Source organism: Peromyscus californicus, unplaced genomic scaffold (assembly GCF_007827085.1).
Source record: "Peromyscus californicus insignis strain IS unplaced genomic scaffold, ASM782708v3 Scaffold_1__1_contigs__length_55948999, whole genome shotgun sequence".
NCBI lineage: Eukaryota > Metazoa > Chordata > Mammalia > Rodentia > Cricetidae > Peromyscus > Peromyscus californicus.
Window position 1 is genome coordinate 49476190 of NW_026294492.1, and position 14818 is coordinate 49491007.

The window sequence follows — 14818 nt, forward strand, 5'->3', positions numbered from 1 at the left end:
CATTTGATCCTGCGTCAGCTTCCCTGGGGAATTATGGAAAAACTCAGCTGAGGGGAAAGGAGTACATTAACAAGACGCAAAACATTTGGACGTTGGAGAAATTGGAGGCTCCACCCCACTGGCCAGCAGGCCGTGGCTGCAGGGCACCCGAAGTGATTCAGCTGTGAAAGCTTTGGCCCTCATACACACAATCACCTTACCACCTCAGTCTGCTGGACACCCACCCTGCTCAGAACCAGGCCACACCTACGTGACTCTTGCACATAGGGACCCCTCTCTGCCTGGAATATCCCCCCTTCCCGACTCGGCTGCGCAGTGAGGACATCGTCTCACCCTCATTTATATCCCAGTTGTCATCGCAGTGAGTAAGTGACGGACAGAGACCTTCACTGTCTCTGACCATAACGTCTTCCAAACCACTGTGTGAAGGCTTCCACACCACAGATTCGTCACCAAGGAACTGGAATCACCATCCCGACTCGGCCAAAACTAACTCCACTCAGTCACCTTTCTCTCCTGCAGAGCCCAAAAGGGCCTTTATTCTCCCAGGGAGATTGGAAATTTGGTGGAGTTTCCGGACAGAACACACACACACACACACACACATAAACACATAAACATACAAAGAGTGGGGGGAGAAAGTTCATACAGTTTAGAACAAGCTGTACTTAGTGGTGTGCACCTCTGAGCCCAGCCTTCAGGAAGCCAAGGCTGGAAGGTTGGAGGTTCAAAACCAGCCTGCCCTACCTGGAAAGATATTATCTCAAAAACAAAACAAAATGGGGGATGCATGGCACTCAGGAGGTAAAGGCAGATAGATCTCTGTGAGTTCAAGGCCAGCCTGGACTATATAATGAGGGAGGACCAGCCAGGGTTATATAATGAGAAGCACCGCCCCCCCCAGCCACCAAAAAAAAAAAAAAAAAGGAAAGAAAATTTCAATATTGAAATTGCTTGTTTTTGACACGGGACTTCATGTAACCGAGGCAAGGCTGAAACTCCCTGTGAAGTCAGAGATAAAGTTCTGATTCTCCTGCCTCCACCTCCAGAGTGCTAGTGACCGACAGGTCTGTGCCACCACGCCTGGTGTGCGAGGTGCCGGGGATGGAACCTAGGGCTTCATGGATGCTAGGCAAGTACCAAAATGAGTTAAACCTGAATCTTGAACTACACACACACACACACACACACACACACACACACACACACACACGCACACACACACTGCTGTCCAGCCCCTTCCCCTACCCCACTAGGATCCAAAAACCAAAAGACTGCTCCAGAGAACCCGACTTCAAAGAAGAAAGATTAACATCTCAACAACTCCTGAACAGCATCGGCCAAGCTCCCAGGCCCTGGGCCAATCTGTTCACAATTAAAGCCACAGCCCACAGCCAAGCATTGCCTAAGCTGTCATCCAGTTGTGAGGGAAGCATCTGGAGCTCCAGTAACGCAGATGACAGAACCCCACCCTCAAAGGCCTACGTTACACAGTTGTGAGGGAAGCATCTGGAGCTCCAGTAATGCAGATGACAGAACCCCACCCTTGAAGGCCTATGTTACACCACTCCAGCGAGCTCTTCATTTTTGTTTTAACATGTGTTTGCCCTGTTGCCCTAACTGTCCTTCCTCAGCCTCCTAAGAGTGTGTGCCGGATGACAAGTGTATGTGTCATCACTACCAGCTCCACGGGAACTTCATGCTTGCCATCTCTCCATCCACCATAACTGCCTCTGTTTATTAATTAATTTCCTTACTTATCACTGCCTCCTACCCCTGCTGATGTGTGGCATCCTCAGCAGCATCTCAATCTACTGTATTCCCAGGTACACACAGCATATGGAGGAAGGAGGCTCTCCATGATATTTATAGGAGGAAGGAATGAAAGAAGGGTAGGAAAGAGGAAAGGAAGTAACAGGGATGTGTGGGTGGGTGGATGGATGGATGGGTGAGTGGATGGGTGGGTGGGTGGATGGGTAGATGGATGGATGGATCAGTTGATGGATGGGTGGATAGCTGGGTAGATGGATGGATGGATGGAGTGATAAATGGGTAGATAGTGGGGTGGATGGATGGATGAGTAGATACATTGATGGAAATGTGAGTGGATGGATGAATAGACAGATGGTTGGATGGATGTGTGGGTGGACGGATTGATGGATGGTTGGGTTGATGGATGGGTGGACAGGTGGGTGGATGGGTGGGTGGGTAGATGGAGGGATGGATGGATGGATGGATGGATGGATGGATGGATGGATGGGAGGGTGGGTGGACAGATGGGTGAGTGGATGGGTGGGTGGATGGATGAGTAGATAGACTGATGGATATGTGGGTGGATGGACTGATAGATGGATAGATGAGTAGATGGATGGATGGATGGATGGATGGATAGATGTGTGGGTGGCTGTGTGGGTGGATAAAAGGGAAAGAAGGAGGTGTATGGAGGAGGCCTGGTGCTGAGTCTGCAGGACTGTGGGTGAAGCAGGTGCAGCTCCAGAGTCTGCTGCAGCAAATGGTATGAGCCTTGCAATGCTAGATGCACTGTGGTTCCTGTCAGCTTAAACACATCACACTCAGGTACTACATGAAATTGCAGGGCCTGAGTATCCGGTGAGCACTCATGTGGATTCAATCCTGGCACCACAAGAAGGTGGTAGACAATGGGAAATCTCTCAGGATGCTGAGGAAATTGCTGTGTGTGGTGCTGAGCACAGAATACATTCTTAGCAAAGGAGAATTGTCAGTTTTTCATTATTTTATGAATATATATTAGGTATATGTAACAACAGGTCCCATTCAGACATTTTCACTCCTGTATATGATTTACTTTGATTTCATATTCACCCATTACCCTCACCTTTTTTTTTTTTTTTTTTTTTTTTTTTGGTTTTTCGAGACAGGGTTTCTCTGTGTAGCTTTGTGCCTTTCCTGGAACTCACTTTGTAGACCAGGCTGGCCTCGAACTCACAGAGATCCGCCTGCCTCTGCCTCCCGAGTGCTGGGATTAAAGGCGTCCACCACAACCACCTGGCTTACCCTCACATTTTTAATTTGATGGTTTCTGTTTCAGTGCTTTTATATTTATGTATTTTATTTTAAATATATGAGCGTTTTGCCTGCACACATGCACATGCACCAACGTGCCAGCCTGGTGCCCATGGAAATATGGGGTCACATCCCCTGGAACTGTAGTTAAGGATGGTTGTGAGCCACCATATGGGTGCAAGAAACAGGACCCAGGTTTTCTAAAGAGCAGTAAGCACTGTTAACCATGGAGCCATGCCTCCCCCTACCCCCTCTGATCTCCTCTTATCTCCCTTTCACTCTCATTGACCCCCTTCCTCTTCCCAAATGTTTTTTGAGACAGGGTTTCATGTAGCCCAGGCTGGCTAACTCACCTCCAAACCAAGGATAACCTTGAACTCCTTCCTGTTCCTCCCAAGTGCTGGAATGACAGGCTGGGGTCATCATCAACTTAAATGAAAAAGATTCTCTGCCTCTTACCTAAGAGGGTGTCAACCGACACACCATGTAGGTCCAGAGATCCACTCTAAAATATGAAGCAAGTTGGCCACCAGACCCAGGGACTGTTCTGAGCTGTGTGCCTTCACAGAGCTCTGGACCTCCCCTCCCGGGAAAGCAGACCATGTATGTGCCTACCCTATTGGGAAGACGGACCTACAGCCCAGGGGGCAATCCTGAAGGGCTGTGTCACGTCTGAGGCAGGAACCTCTGCCCTTCGTGCCAATCTGAGTTTTACCTTCCTGCCGTGGCCCCGCTGTGGTGTACTCACACCTCCGCTGTGCTCACCTGTGGGGGAGGGCAGGCCCTCCCCACCACGACACCACACCCCACCCACCACCACCACCACCACACCACACCTCACCCCACCACACCACACCCCACCACCCCCACCACACCCACCACCACCACCACCACCACCACCACCACCACCACCACCACCCACCACCACCACCTCCACCCCATCCCCCCACTCCACCAACCAGGCTTCTAGTGGTGGGCACATGTGTAGGGCATACATGAGCTACAAAGATGGCCCCGAAAGGAAGTTAGCCCAAGCTGTTTATGCAGAGATTAGATACAAATGGTGCCGAAGGAAGTTAGCCCAAGTTGTTTACAAAAAAATATGATTGGAGCTTCAGGTCAAGAAAGATGATGTCAGTTCATGATTCTTTCATAGACAACACTATAAATACTGTAGACTAGGCATGTGATTGGGTAACCTTTAAGCTGATCGACCCAATGGGGCATTTGCCCCCCTGGGTCTTGTTTTCTTTATGCTTTAAAAGGCGCTTGTTGTTTGTAAATAAATGAGTCCTTGCCTGACTTGGCTCCCTGGGGGGAAAAGGGAGGCTGGGGAACAGGCGAGCAGAGCAGAGCACTTACCTTTCCTCGGTTCCAGGTCTCCCTTCTTGGGGGACCTAAGTTCCAGGTGGGGCAGGACCCCACACACATGTAAGCCACATAGAGCAGATTCAAATTCCAGCCCCACCTCCTTAGTAAATTCCTTCAGCTCTTGGTGCCTCAGTTTCCCCACCTGTGAAATGAAATTAACACCCATTGACTATCTCAAAAAGCAAGATGGCCACAGCGAAGGAGCTCCAATGTTGCCAGACATACAGCAGGCACTCAGAAAGTACAGCCCACACTGCCACTGACAGCCTAGCGTGTCTGTGACCATGTGGAATGCGAACCATTGAAATCCAATGCACGGCCCCTGCCTGCGGACAGGAAGACCTGTTTGGAGTGAACTACACAGAGCCAGCCCTCTGGAGGTGGAGGCAGAAGGATCAGGAGTTCAAGATCATCCTTGGTGACAAGTCCAGTTGGAGACCAGCCTGGGCTACAGGAGACCTTCAACCAACCAAAGGGGAAAAAAGCTCAGAAGCAGCAAAAAGTGCATAGAATGGAAATGATCTCTCCAGTCCTCAGAAGGGGATTGGTCAAATCAGTGCTGGTGAGATGAGTTCGGCAAAAACAGTTAGCTCATGTCTTTGAAGCACCGTGACAAGGCTCTCTCAGGGCTGAGCAAACAAAAGGTTTCTCAGGACACTGCTCGCACAGTGTGGAGAGGGGTCTGCAACGTCATTGTGCACACCCTGAGGTCTGCAGACACTGGGGAACATGGTGTGGCACCAGCTCGAATTTCCATATGTACAAAGTTTTGTTTGGGTTCCTCCTCTTCCTCTTCCCCTCCTCCCTCCCTCCACCCCTCCTCCTCCTTCTTCCTTTTAACCGTCAACAACCTGTGGTCAACTAAGCACCCACTAAGAAAGAAAAAGTGGCCACAGCTGTCTGGAAGAAGGGAAAATTCGGCGTCAGCAATAGGTGTTTCCCTGAGAAAGATGGGGGTGGGTGCTGGGCAGCCTGGGGACCCCTCAGAGAGGCGAGCTCTAGCTCAGTGATGGGAAATCAGCCAAGCTGGGTAGGAAGGGAATCCCAGCCTGGCCACCACCTGGAAGGGACTCTCCGGCGCTGCCAGGGGAAACAGCCATTGGACAGCCACAGTTAGACACAGGGACACAAATGACACCCACGGTCAGGACATAGAACAGACACTCACATCAACCACAAATACCCCACAGTCGCACACACACACACACACACACACACACACACACACACACACACACACACAGAAAGAGTATTATCAAACACACTGAGGATAGGACAGGTGAGGTGTGGCGGCTCATACCTGTCATCTGAACATTTGGGAACCTATAGTAAGACTTGTCCCGAGTCTGAGGCTAGCCTAAGCTACATGGTTTTAGGCTAGTATAGGCTTCAGAGATAGACTCTGTCTCACAAAGAAAGGGAGAAGGAGAGAGACAGACAGACAGACAAGAAAGAAAAGAGGTCTTGACTGATGGCTCAGCGGTTAAGAGCACACCCACTCCTGCTCTCTCAGAGGACAGGGTTAAGTCCCCAGCACCCATTTGGTGGCTTACTACCTCCTGTAACTCCAGATCCAAGGGGATCTGACACACTGTCCTGGCCTCCATAGGCGCTGCGCTCACATACACATGAATACAAATAAATTTTAAAACGTTTTAAGTGCTGGGGATATAGCTCAGTCACATAAGCATGAGGGCCTGAGTTGGATCCCAAGCCCCCCGGTTTTGCTTTTGTTTTGCTTTTTAAAGGCCAATGCTTGTAATCTCAGCTCTGCGAAGGTGGACACTGGAAGATTCCTGACACTCACTGGCAAGCCACTCTAGACAACAGCTGAGGCCCCAGACCAGTGAGACATCCTATCTTTTAAAAAATTAAAAACAAGCAAACAAACAAACAAAACCAATATTCCAGTAAAACAGCCAGGCCCCTAGTCTGAAGACCAGAACCCCCTCCTTGTTCAGCCTCGGCTCCCAGAGCGGGACACGCGCGTCCCCTGGTGGGCAGCAGGAGTGAGGGATGCTGAAGGTCCGTTCAGTATCCTTACTGGGGGTCCTTGGAAGGATGCGACACCAGAACCTGTAGGTCAAGAGGACCCCAGCCCCAGGACCGGACCCCGGAGACGCATGGCTGACCCTGTCATCCTGTCAGCATGGATCATGCTGTCAATGAGGGTGTTGTAGGAGGAGAGGCGGGTCCCTGTCGCTCCAACAGTGCCAGCTTCGCAGCACAAAAGTGGCCGGAGCCCATGGGTGCCACTTTAGAGTGGACTCTGGTTTCCAAGCCCGGACAATTCCCGGCATTCTCCTTCGGCCCCGCCCACTTCCCAGATGTCAAACTCCGGGTCCCTGCCCATTCCCTTGACCCCTTTCACTTCCCTACCGTTCTCCCTAAGGCCCCTCCCACTACCTTTCCCAGGCTACGTCAGTTAGTTCCTCCTACCTGCTCTGTCATTCTCCCTAAGCCCGCCCACTTCCCAAATGTCATTTTCTCTGGACCTTCATTCGCAGTCCCTCCCAATGGCTCCTTCATTCTCCCTAGGCCCCGCTCACTTTCCGCGATCATCCTCCCGGGCCTTGCCTGCCTGCTTTCTCAGTCCCTCCCAGCGGCCTTGTCATTCTCTCTACGCCCCGCCCACTTCCCCAGCCATCCACTTGCTCGGAGTTCTGGATTCCCACGTCATTCACCCTCCTAGCCCCGCCTACTTCCCCCACAGTTAGTTTCCCAAGCAGACCCTGTTCAGCTCCCCCGTCCCGCCCACTTCCCTGCCAATCTCCAAAGGCAGGTTCCTTCGGGTCATTACCCCAAGGATTACCCCAAGGCTTGAGGCTTCACCGACTTCTCCACCAGCATGCCAGGCCCCCGCCCTCGTCCTTCCCACATTGACATCATTCTCCCTATTCCACCTGCCTTGCTTTTTTTTTTTTTTCTTTTTGGAGCTGAGGATCGAACCCAGGGCCTTGCGCTAAATCCCCAACCCCTCCAACTGCCTTTCTTCTAGGCCCATCCACAGCCATCTGGTGGGGTTGTGTGGTAACGCCCGACTCTAACCACCTAGGTGAGAAAGCCTGTTTCCCTGCCGGCCTTTCCTCAGAGAAATCTCACTCCTAAATCCACCTGGAACCGGTAACCGCAGGGCAGTCTTCCGCCCTCCTCCTCCTTCTGTGCCTTACAAGCTCCTCTTCCAGCTGCTGGACACACCCACCCCATCTTATTCGCTGTAAGATTTAGTTTGTTTTTATATGTGTGTACGTGTTGTCTGTGAGTGGATGCTGTGAGGGTTCGGAGATGCCAGAAGAGGGGGTCAGATCACCTGGAGCTAGAGTTAATGGTGACTGTGAGCTGGGGTTGAGCTCTGGGGACTGAACTCTGGTCCCCTGCAAGAGCAGCAAGCTCTCAGCCACTGAGGCATTTCTTTTTTTTTTTTTTTTTTTTTTTTTTTTTTTTTTTTTTGGTTTTTCGAGACAGGGTTTCTCTGTGTAGCTTTGCGCCTTTCCTGGAACTCACTTGGTAGTCCAGGCTGGCCTCGAACTCACAGAGATCCACCTGGCTCTGCCTCCCGAGTGCTGGGATTAAAGGCGTGCGCCACCACCGCCCGGCGAGGCATTTCTTTAGCCCCCAGTTCAGAAGATCACCACATCTGGGCATGGCCCAGCCTTGAGATCCACTTCCTGATCCCCAAATCTAAAGGGGTGATGGAGAGGAGGAGGCTCCCTGCCCCCCCTCACCCCGCGCGTGTGCACTTGGACTGTGTGCCTGTCCATCCCTGTGGGACTCAATGTGTGTTTGTGCCAATGGGAGAAAGGGTCTCAGCACAGGTGTTGCTTCCAGCCCACCATGCTGGCATGCGAGGGTGTGTATCTGTCTCCCAGACTGTGTATTGCCTATCTGATCTAGCCTGTTTGACCAATGGCAGCTTGAGAAGGAAAGCAGTTTTTCGTCTTACAGCTCATGGTCCACCATTCAGGGATGAAGAGGGAGGAACCTGGAAGCAGAAACTGAAGCAAAGACCACAGAGTAAACGAAAACACTCACTTCCCCCTGAGGGCTCAGCCTGCCTTCCTGAAGCCCAGGACCACCTGCCCAGGGATGGCACTGCTCACAGTGGGCTGGACCCTCCACATCAATCAGCAATCAAGAAAATGCCTCACAGGCTTGCCCACAGGCCAATCTGATGGAGGCACTTAATTCTGCCTGAGTCGCCCACACTGCCTTAAGCAACCCCTTTCCCAAGTATGTCAACTTGACACAAGCTAGAGTCATCTGAGAGGAGGGAGCCTCAATTGAGAAAATGCCTCAAGCAAGCCTTTAGGACATTTTCTTAATTAGTGATTGATGGGGAGGAACCAGCCCACTGTGGGTGGTGCCATCCCTGGGCTGCTGGTCCTGGGTTCTATAAGAAAGCAGACTGAGCAAGCCATGGGGAGCAAGCCAGTAAGAAGCACCCTCCATGGCCTCTGCATCAGCTCCTGCCTCAGGTTCCTACCCTGCTTTAGTCCCTGTTCTGACTTTCTTCAAGGATGGACTGTGATCTGGAAGTATAAACCAAAGAAACCCTTTCCTTTCCAACTTGCTTTGATGATGGTATTTCGTCCCAGCAATAGAAACCCTAAGTAGGACACCAAGAAACCCTAATAAACTCATTGGTTCACCAAACTAAGCCTGGGTTCAATTGTTTCTGTTTCTCTTTCTTTTCTGAGTTATCTTTTTTTTTTTTTTTGGTTTTTCGAGACAGGGTTTCTCTGTGTAGCTTTGCGCCTTTCCTGGAACTCACTTGGTAGCCCAGGCTGGCCTCGAACTCACAGAGATCCGCCTGGCTCTGCCTCCCGAGTGCTGGGATTAAAGGCGTGCGCCACCACCGCCCGGCCTGAGTTATCATTTTTAACTACTTATGTATTTGTGTTTTGCCTGCATGTATGTCTGTGCATGACTCGTGTGCAGTGCCCATGGAGGCCAGAAGAGGGCAGCAGATCCCGGGACTGGTGTTACAGCTGGGAGCCACATGTGGACTCGGTAAACTGAACCCTGGTCCTCTGTAAGAATACGTGCTCTTCACTGCTGTCTGTCTCTCCAGACCCTTTGATTGTTTTGAGTCAGGATCTCACTATATAGCCCTGGCTGTCCTGGAACTCGCTTTGTAGATCAGGCTACCCTCAAACTCACAAGGATTCACCTGCCTTGGCTTCCCAAAAGCTGGGATTAAAGGTGTGTGCCACCACACCTGGCTGGGATAATTTTGTTTGTTTGTTTTGTTTGTTTTTGGTTTTGCCCGTTGATGTCCTTTCTATCTGGTTACATTACTGAAAAGTTCACCCAGGCATGTGTGGTCCAGGACTGAATAAGATCATAGCCAGGTGGTAGTGGCGAATGCCTTTGATTAGGAGGTAGAGGCAGGCAGATCTCTGTGAGATGGAGGCCACCCTGGTCTATAGAGTGAGTTCCAGGACAGCCAAGGCTACACAGAGAAACCCTGTCTCAAAACAGCCAAAAGAAGAAGAAAACCACGATGCACTAGACTGTGAAGCAAAGCAAACCCTCCCTCCTTAAACTGCTTCTGTCCGGTGCTCTGTCCCAGTGACTAGACCAGTGTCTAACACAGCGGCCACAAGCCACCACCCCCTCCATACATACAGACAGGGGACACTGTGGTGACCAAAGCACCCTTCTTGGGAAAGTTGCATTATCTGTCCCCTTATCCCCAAGGCCAGGAAGGAAGTCAGGGGCTGTGGATGTTGCGTCCAGCTGCATGGCTCTACCAGACTTTAATGAGTGGCACACTGAGGAGACTCACGGGGCTGGAGACACAGCTTAGCTGGCAGAGGGCTTGCCTAGCTTGTATGAAGCCCAAAGTTCCATCCCCAGCACAAACTGTGTGTAGCCCCTCTGTCATCCCAGAACACAGATCAGGAGTTCAAGGCCAGCATGGGCTATGTGAAAGGAAGGGGTGGGAAAGGAAATGGAGAGGAGAGGAGGGGAGGGGAGGGGAAGGAAAAGGAGGGGAGGAGAGGGAAGGAGGGAAGGAGGGAGGGGAGGGAGGGAGGAAGCAGGCAAGTTGGTTCAAGAGAGACCCTAACAGAAAACTGGCACCAATTTGACAACCCCTTCCCTGCCTGACTTGTTTGGTGATGTCAGGAGGTGACAGAGCCCATCCCCCACTCACATACAACTTTCACAATAATACCAAACTGTTGGACACAGATCGAGGCTCAGACACATGCACTGATCCCATATATGACCCCAAGCATGTACCAGAACAATCCAGAAACATACATGCATAACTTTTTAGAGGCTGTGAGATAGGGTCTCATTATGCAGCCTTGGCTAGCCTGGAAACCTCTAAGTAGACCAGGCTGGCCTTGAACTCAGAGATCTGCCTGTCTCTGCCTCCCAAATTCTGGGTTTAAAGGCATGCACCACCATGCCTGGCAAACTTTTTTTTTTTCAAGGTCTGAGTCTGTAGCCCAGGCTGGCCTCAAACTCACCATATAGCTGAGGAGGACCTCGAACTCCTGATCCTCCTGCCTCCATCTCCTAAGTGCTGAGATGACAGGTGTGAGTCACCAGCTCAGTCTCTGCAATGTTGGGGGTGGAGCCCAGGGCTCCTGCTTGGTTTGCCTGAGAAGTCTACCCCTTTTCCGTATGAAGGGAGGAGCAAGCTGGAAGATTTGCTTGCTGGAAGACAGATGCCTGCAGCTATCCATGTTGGCCCTCATAAAGATCTGTGAAGTAAGCCCTGGTCTGTCCTGGTCTATGATAAGCAGCACCGTCATCTTTAGTGACACAGCCAGCCCCTCCTTGGGCACACTTGCAATCCCACTGTTTGGCTGTGCACCCACTAAAGCCACCTCCTCCGTGGCAAGAGCAGCCTGCTGGTGTTGCGGGGAGAGACTGCAGAGGCAGACACAGCTCAGCACTGACTCCCTCCTCTTTTCTGAGAATCCTTCTACTCCAAACACCCCTGCCAAGCCAGACAATACATCGTGTCCTTCCAGTCTGTGAAGCTTAGCACTCATTTTCAATTTGACGACACAGCGTAAAATCACCTGGGAAGAGAGTCTCAGTGAGAGATTGTCTCAACTGCATGAACTGATGTGGGAAGACCCCGCCCATGGTGGGCAGCACCATTCCCTAGGCAGGGGTCCTGAACTGTGTAAGAGTAAAGAAATGGAGCAGAGAACCAGCAAGCAGGCACTCATTTCTCTGCTCGTGACTATGAGTGTCACATGACCAGCTCCTATCTTGATTTCTCCACAACTGTTGAACTATAACCTGGAATTCTAAGCCAAAATAAGTCCCTTTTGTTGTATTTTTAAAAACTTGTGAGAGAAGTCACTCCTACAATAGGGCCCACGTGGGAGGCTTATGGAGGGGAAGGGAGAGAGGGGGCAGAGAAGGGGGCAGAGACAGGTCCCCAGGGATGAGAGTGAAGGAAGAGAAAGAGACAGGAGGTGGGCACGGCCTGCCTTTTATAAGGAAATGTAGCAAATGTGCACAGGGGTGCTCTTAGGGGCTGCAGCTGAGGACATATCCTGTCAGGACCCTAAGGGCAGCCAGTACAGATCCCTAAATTCTAACACCTCTCTCCTACAAGCTGTTTTTTGTCAGGGTATTTTCTTGCAGTAGCAGACATAAAACCAGGACGGAGTTTGTTTGGGGGTGGCTTGTTCTTTCTGTGTGAGAGAGTCATTAGGAGTTATTAACTCTACAGACAGACAACACAGTGAGGCTCTGAGGAGAGACCAGGGACATGTGCCACAGTCCAGGCTCTCCTTAGAAGCTGGAGGGGGAGGCTCTAAGTCACAGGACTGAGGAACAGCCCATGGTACGTGCTGGAGCTGGCCTTCTGGATGTCTGGATCGGCTGAGGGTGAAAAGGGCAGGAATCTAAAACAAGTCGCTGGAGCTGGAAAACCAAATTACTATGTCAAGGGATTGTCACAGCTTGGCAATGGCCCTGCCAAACACCTCCCCTGTCCATACACACATACACACAAATGCACAAATATGTACTCCACAGTGTGGCCCTGACTAACACCTTCCCCTTTACACACACACACACACACACACACACACACACACACACACACACACACAGTCCACAGTGTGGCCCTGGCTAACACCTCCCCTGTACACACCCATGTGCATACACACACTCCACAGTGCCAGGCATGCCTTGGGTTGGACTTAGTATCCCTGCCCCACACCCCACACAACAATCATTTCCAGAACCCTGCATCTCCCATCCCCACAGCTGCAGAGGACTCAAGCCAGGGCCACACACTGGACTGAGTACCACTGGGACACAGAGAAACAAGACCTAGCTATGCTGTAGCCTAAGATCGGGGTGAGGAACTGGCAGGATGCTCCGGGGAGAGGCCATGAGTGGGATGTGGGGGGCAGAGCATTGATGCAGTCACCCCTTAGAGTCAGATCTCCACCCCTTACAAAGACAGCACAGATCCAGGGCTGAGTCAACAGTACGCCCGCAGCCAGCACCCAGCTCGCGGGGGCAGACATGTGACACGCACAGGCCAAGGCCCTGCTGCAGGTTACGTGATGGTGTTGGACCCCAGCAACATTGTATTCTTGAGAAACAAGCCAGGTGGCCACCAGCTTGTTTTGTTTTGTCTAATACCAAGCAACAAAGTAGCTGGAGTCGCATAGTGATAAGAGCCTGGGCTTGGGATGTTCCGGTTCATGGCCTTTTCCCAGCACCAACAATGTCACCACACTGCAGCAAGCTGCTCCACCCTCCTTGAGCCTCCATTTCTTGTCTCCAAAATTGGCACGTGCTGGCATCTCCAATCACTGCATTAAAACCTAAACAGATACCCATAATGCAGCTAGAAAAGGATGTGGCTGTTGAATTTAGTGTAAATAGCTCCTAACTTTTGTTTGGTTGTTGTTGTTATTGTTATGTTTTGGGTTTTTTGTTTTTGTTTTTGTTTTTTGAGACGGGGTTTTTCTGTGTAGCCCTGGCTTTCCTGGAACTCTCTCTATAGACCAGGCTGGCCTTGAACTCAGAAATCCACCTGCCTCTGCCTCCAAGTGCTGAGCTAAAGGTATGCAACACCACACCTGGCTCACTCCTTGCTTTTTTATGCAGTACTGGAGATGGAACTAAGGGCCATGCACATTCCAAGCAGGGTTCTACCCATGAGCCATATCACTGGGGGATTCTAGGCAGGGCTCCACCCTGACATGCCCCCGGCTTCCCATCAAGGGTTCTAGGAAGTTTTACTGCTTCATATTTCAGAATTTTAATCCCAAACTGTTTAAAATCTCACAGCTGGGGAACTCATAGAGAGCTCGGAGCCGGAGAGGGGCAGGGGAGGGGGGCCTATTACTGTTGTTTTCCTAAGTTGACTGACTTCTAAAAGTTTATGTTTATACCCACAGACAGACGCTACCCCCAGCCTTGACCAGAGAAGCTCCTCTCCGCAGTGAACAGTGGTGAAAGCACCTAGCTCACGGTTGCTCAAAGCGCTGAGGATGAGGACTGACTGAGTGAGTGCTCATCCCTAAACAGGATGTTAGTACCCCCACAGCTAAGGATCTGGGGACATGGCAGAAAGGAGGACTGTAAGAGCCAGGAGACGTCTAGCAGAGCTGCAGTGGCATCCTCTGGGCACAACACAAACACTGCAGTCATGAACACACAGCCGCCTCTCCAGCGGCCTGCACGTGGCTTGCACAAGACTGATTCTAGCCACAGTTGATCACAGATTGGAGAGGGCCTTGTGGGGCCATACCTCTCGCTGCTGACCCATCGGGTCAGTAATCATTGTCTCCAGTGTTGTACCCATTGATGCACACCAGGATCCAATGGCTAAATCCGAAGGCCACACACACAACCCAGGTGAATCTCACTGGGTGGCAAGACAAATGTAGGATAGGGAGATGTAGAAAGGAGGTGGGGGGGGGGTGTTGACAGGAGTGGGAGGGAGAAAAGAGCAGATGGGGTGAGGTATAAACAGTCAAGGAAGAAAGCTAATTAATTAAAAGTATCTGGGAGTGGCTATAGAGATGGTTCAGTGGTTAAAAGCACTGACTGCCAAAGGACCCAGGTTCGATTCCCAGCACCCACATGACAGCTCACAACTGTCTGTAACTCCAGTCCTAGGGGATCAGAAAGGATCTGATGTCCTCTCTGGCCTTTGCTGGCACTACATGTACGTAATATACAGACATACGTGCAGGTAAAACACCCATGCACATAAAAAATAAATGATAAATAAAAAACAGGAAGACTTGAAGTTGGGAGGGTTGGGGAGGTGGTGGATCTGGGAGAAAAAAGTCTGACTAAAGAAAGGGAGGAAGGGAGGGGGAAGGGAGGGGGAAGGGAGGGGGAAGGGAGGGAGGGCAGAAGAGAGGGAGGAATGGCAGGAGGGGGGAGGAAGCTTCAG

At 51.1% G+C, this 14818-nt stretch overlaps 1 protein-coding gene across 4 annotated transcripts in view; it reads right to left on the reverse strand.

Annotated features, from left to right (window-relative positions):
• The window catches only part of Tnfsf9 (TNF superfamily member 9), a 15613-nt gene extending 4428 nt beyond the window's left edge, over positions 1-11185 (reverse strand). Inside the window, exons 1-2 of one of the 4 annotated variants that reach the window (XM_052746799.1) lie at positions 10896-11185; positions 4408-4558 (exon numbers count right to left, since the gene is read on the reverse strand). In XM_052746799.1, the coding sequence (XP_052602759.1) occupies positions 4408-4558; positions 10896-10898 (154 nt within the window). In that variant the 5' untranslated portion in view covers positions 10899-11185. Of the gene's footprint in view, positions 1-4407; positions 4559-6855; positions 7628-10895 lie in introns of those variants that run through there. The other 3 variants (XM_052746798.1, XM_052746801.1, XM_052746797.1) reach the window with 3 other exon arrangements.
• Between the last annotated feature and the right edge of the window lie 3633 nt (positions 11186-14818).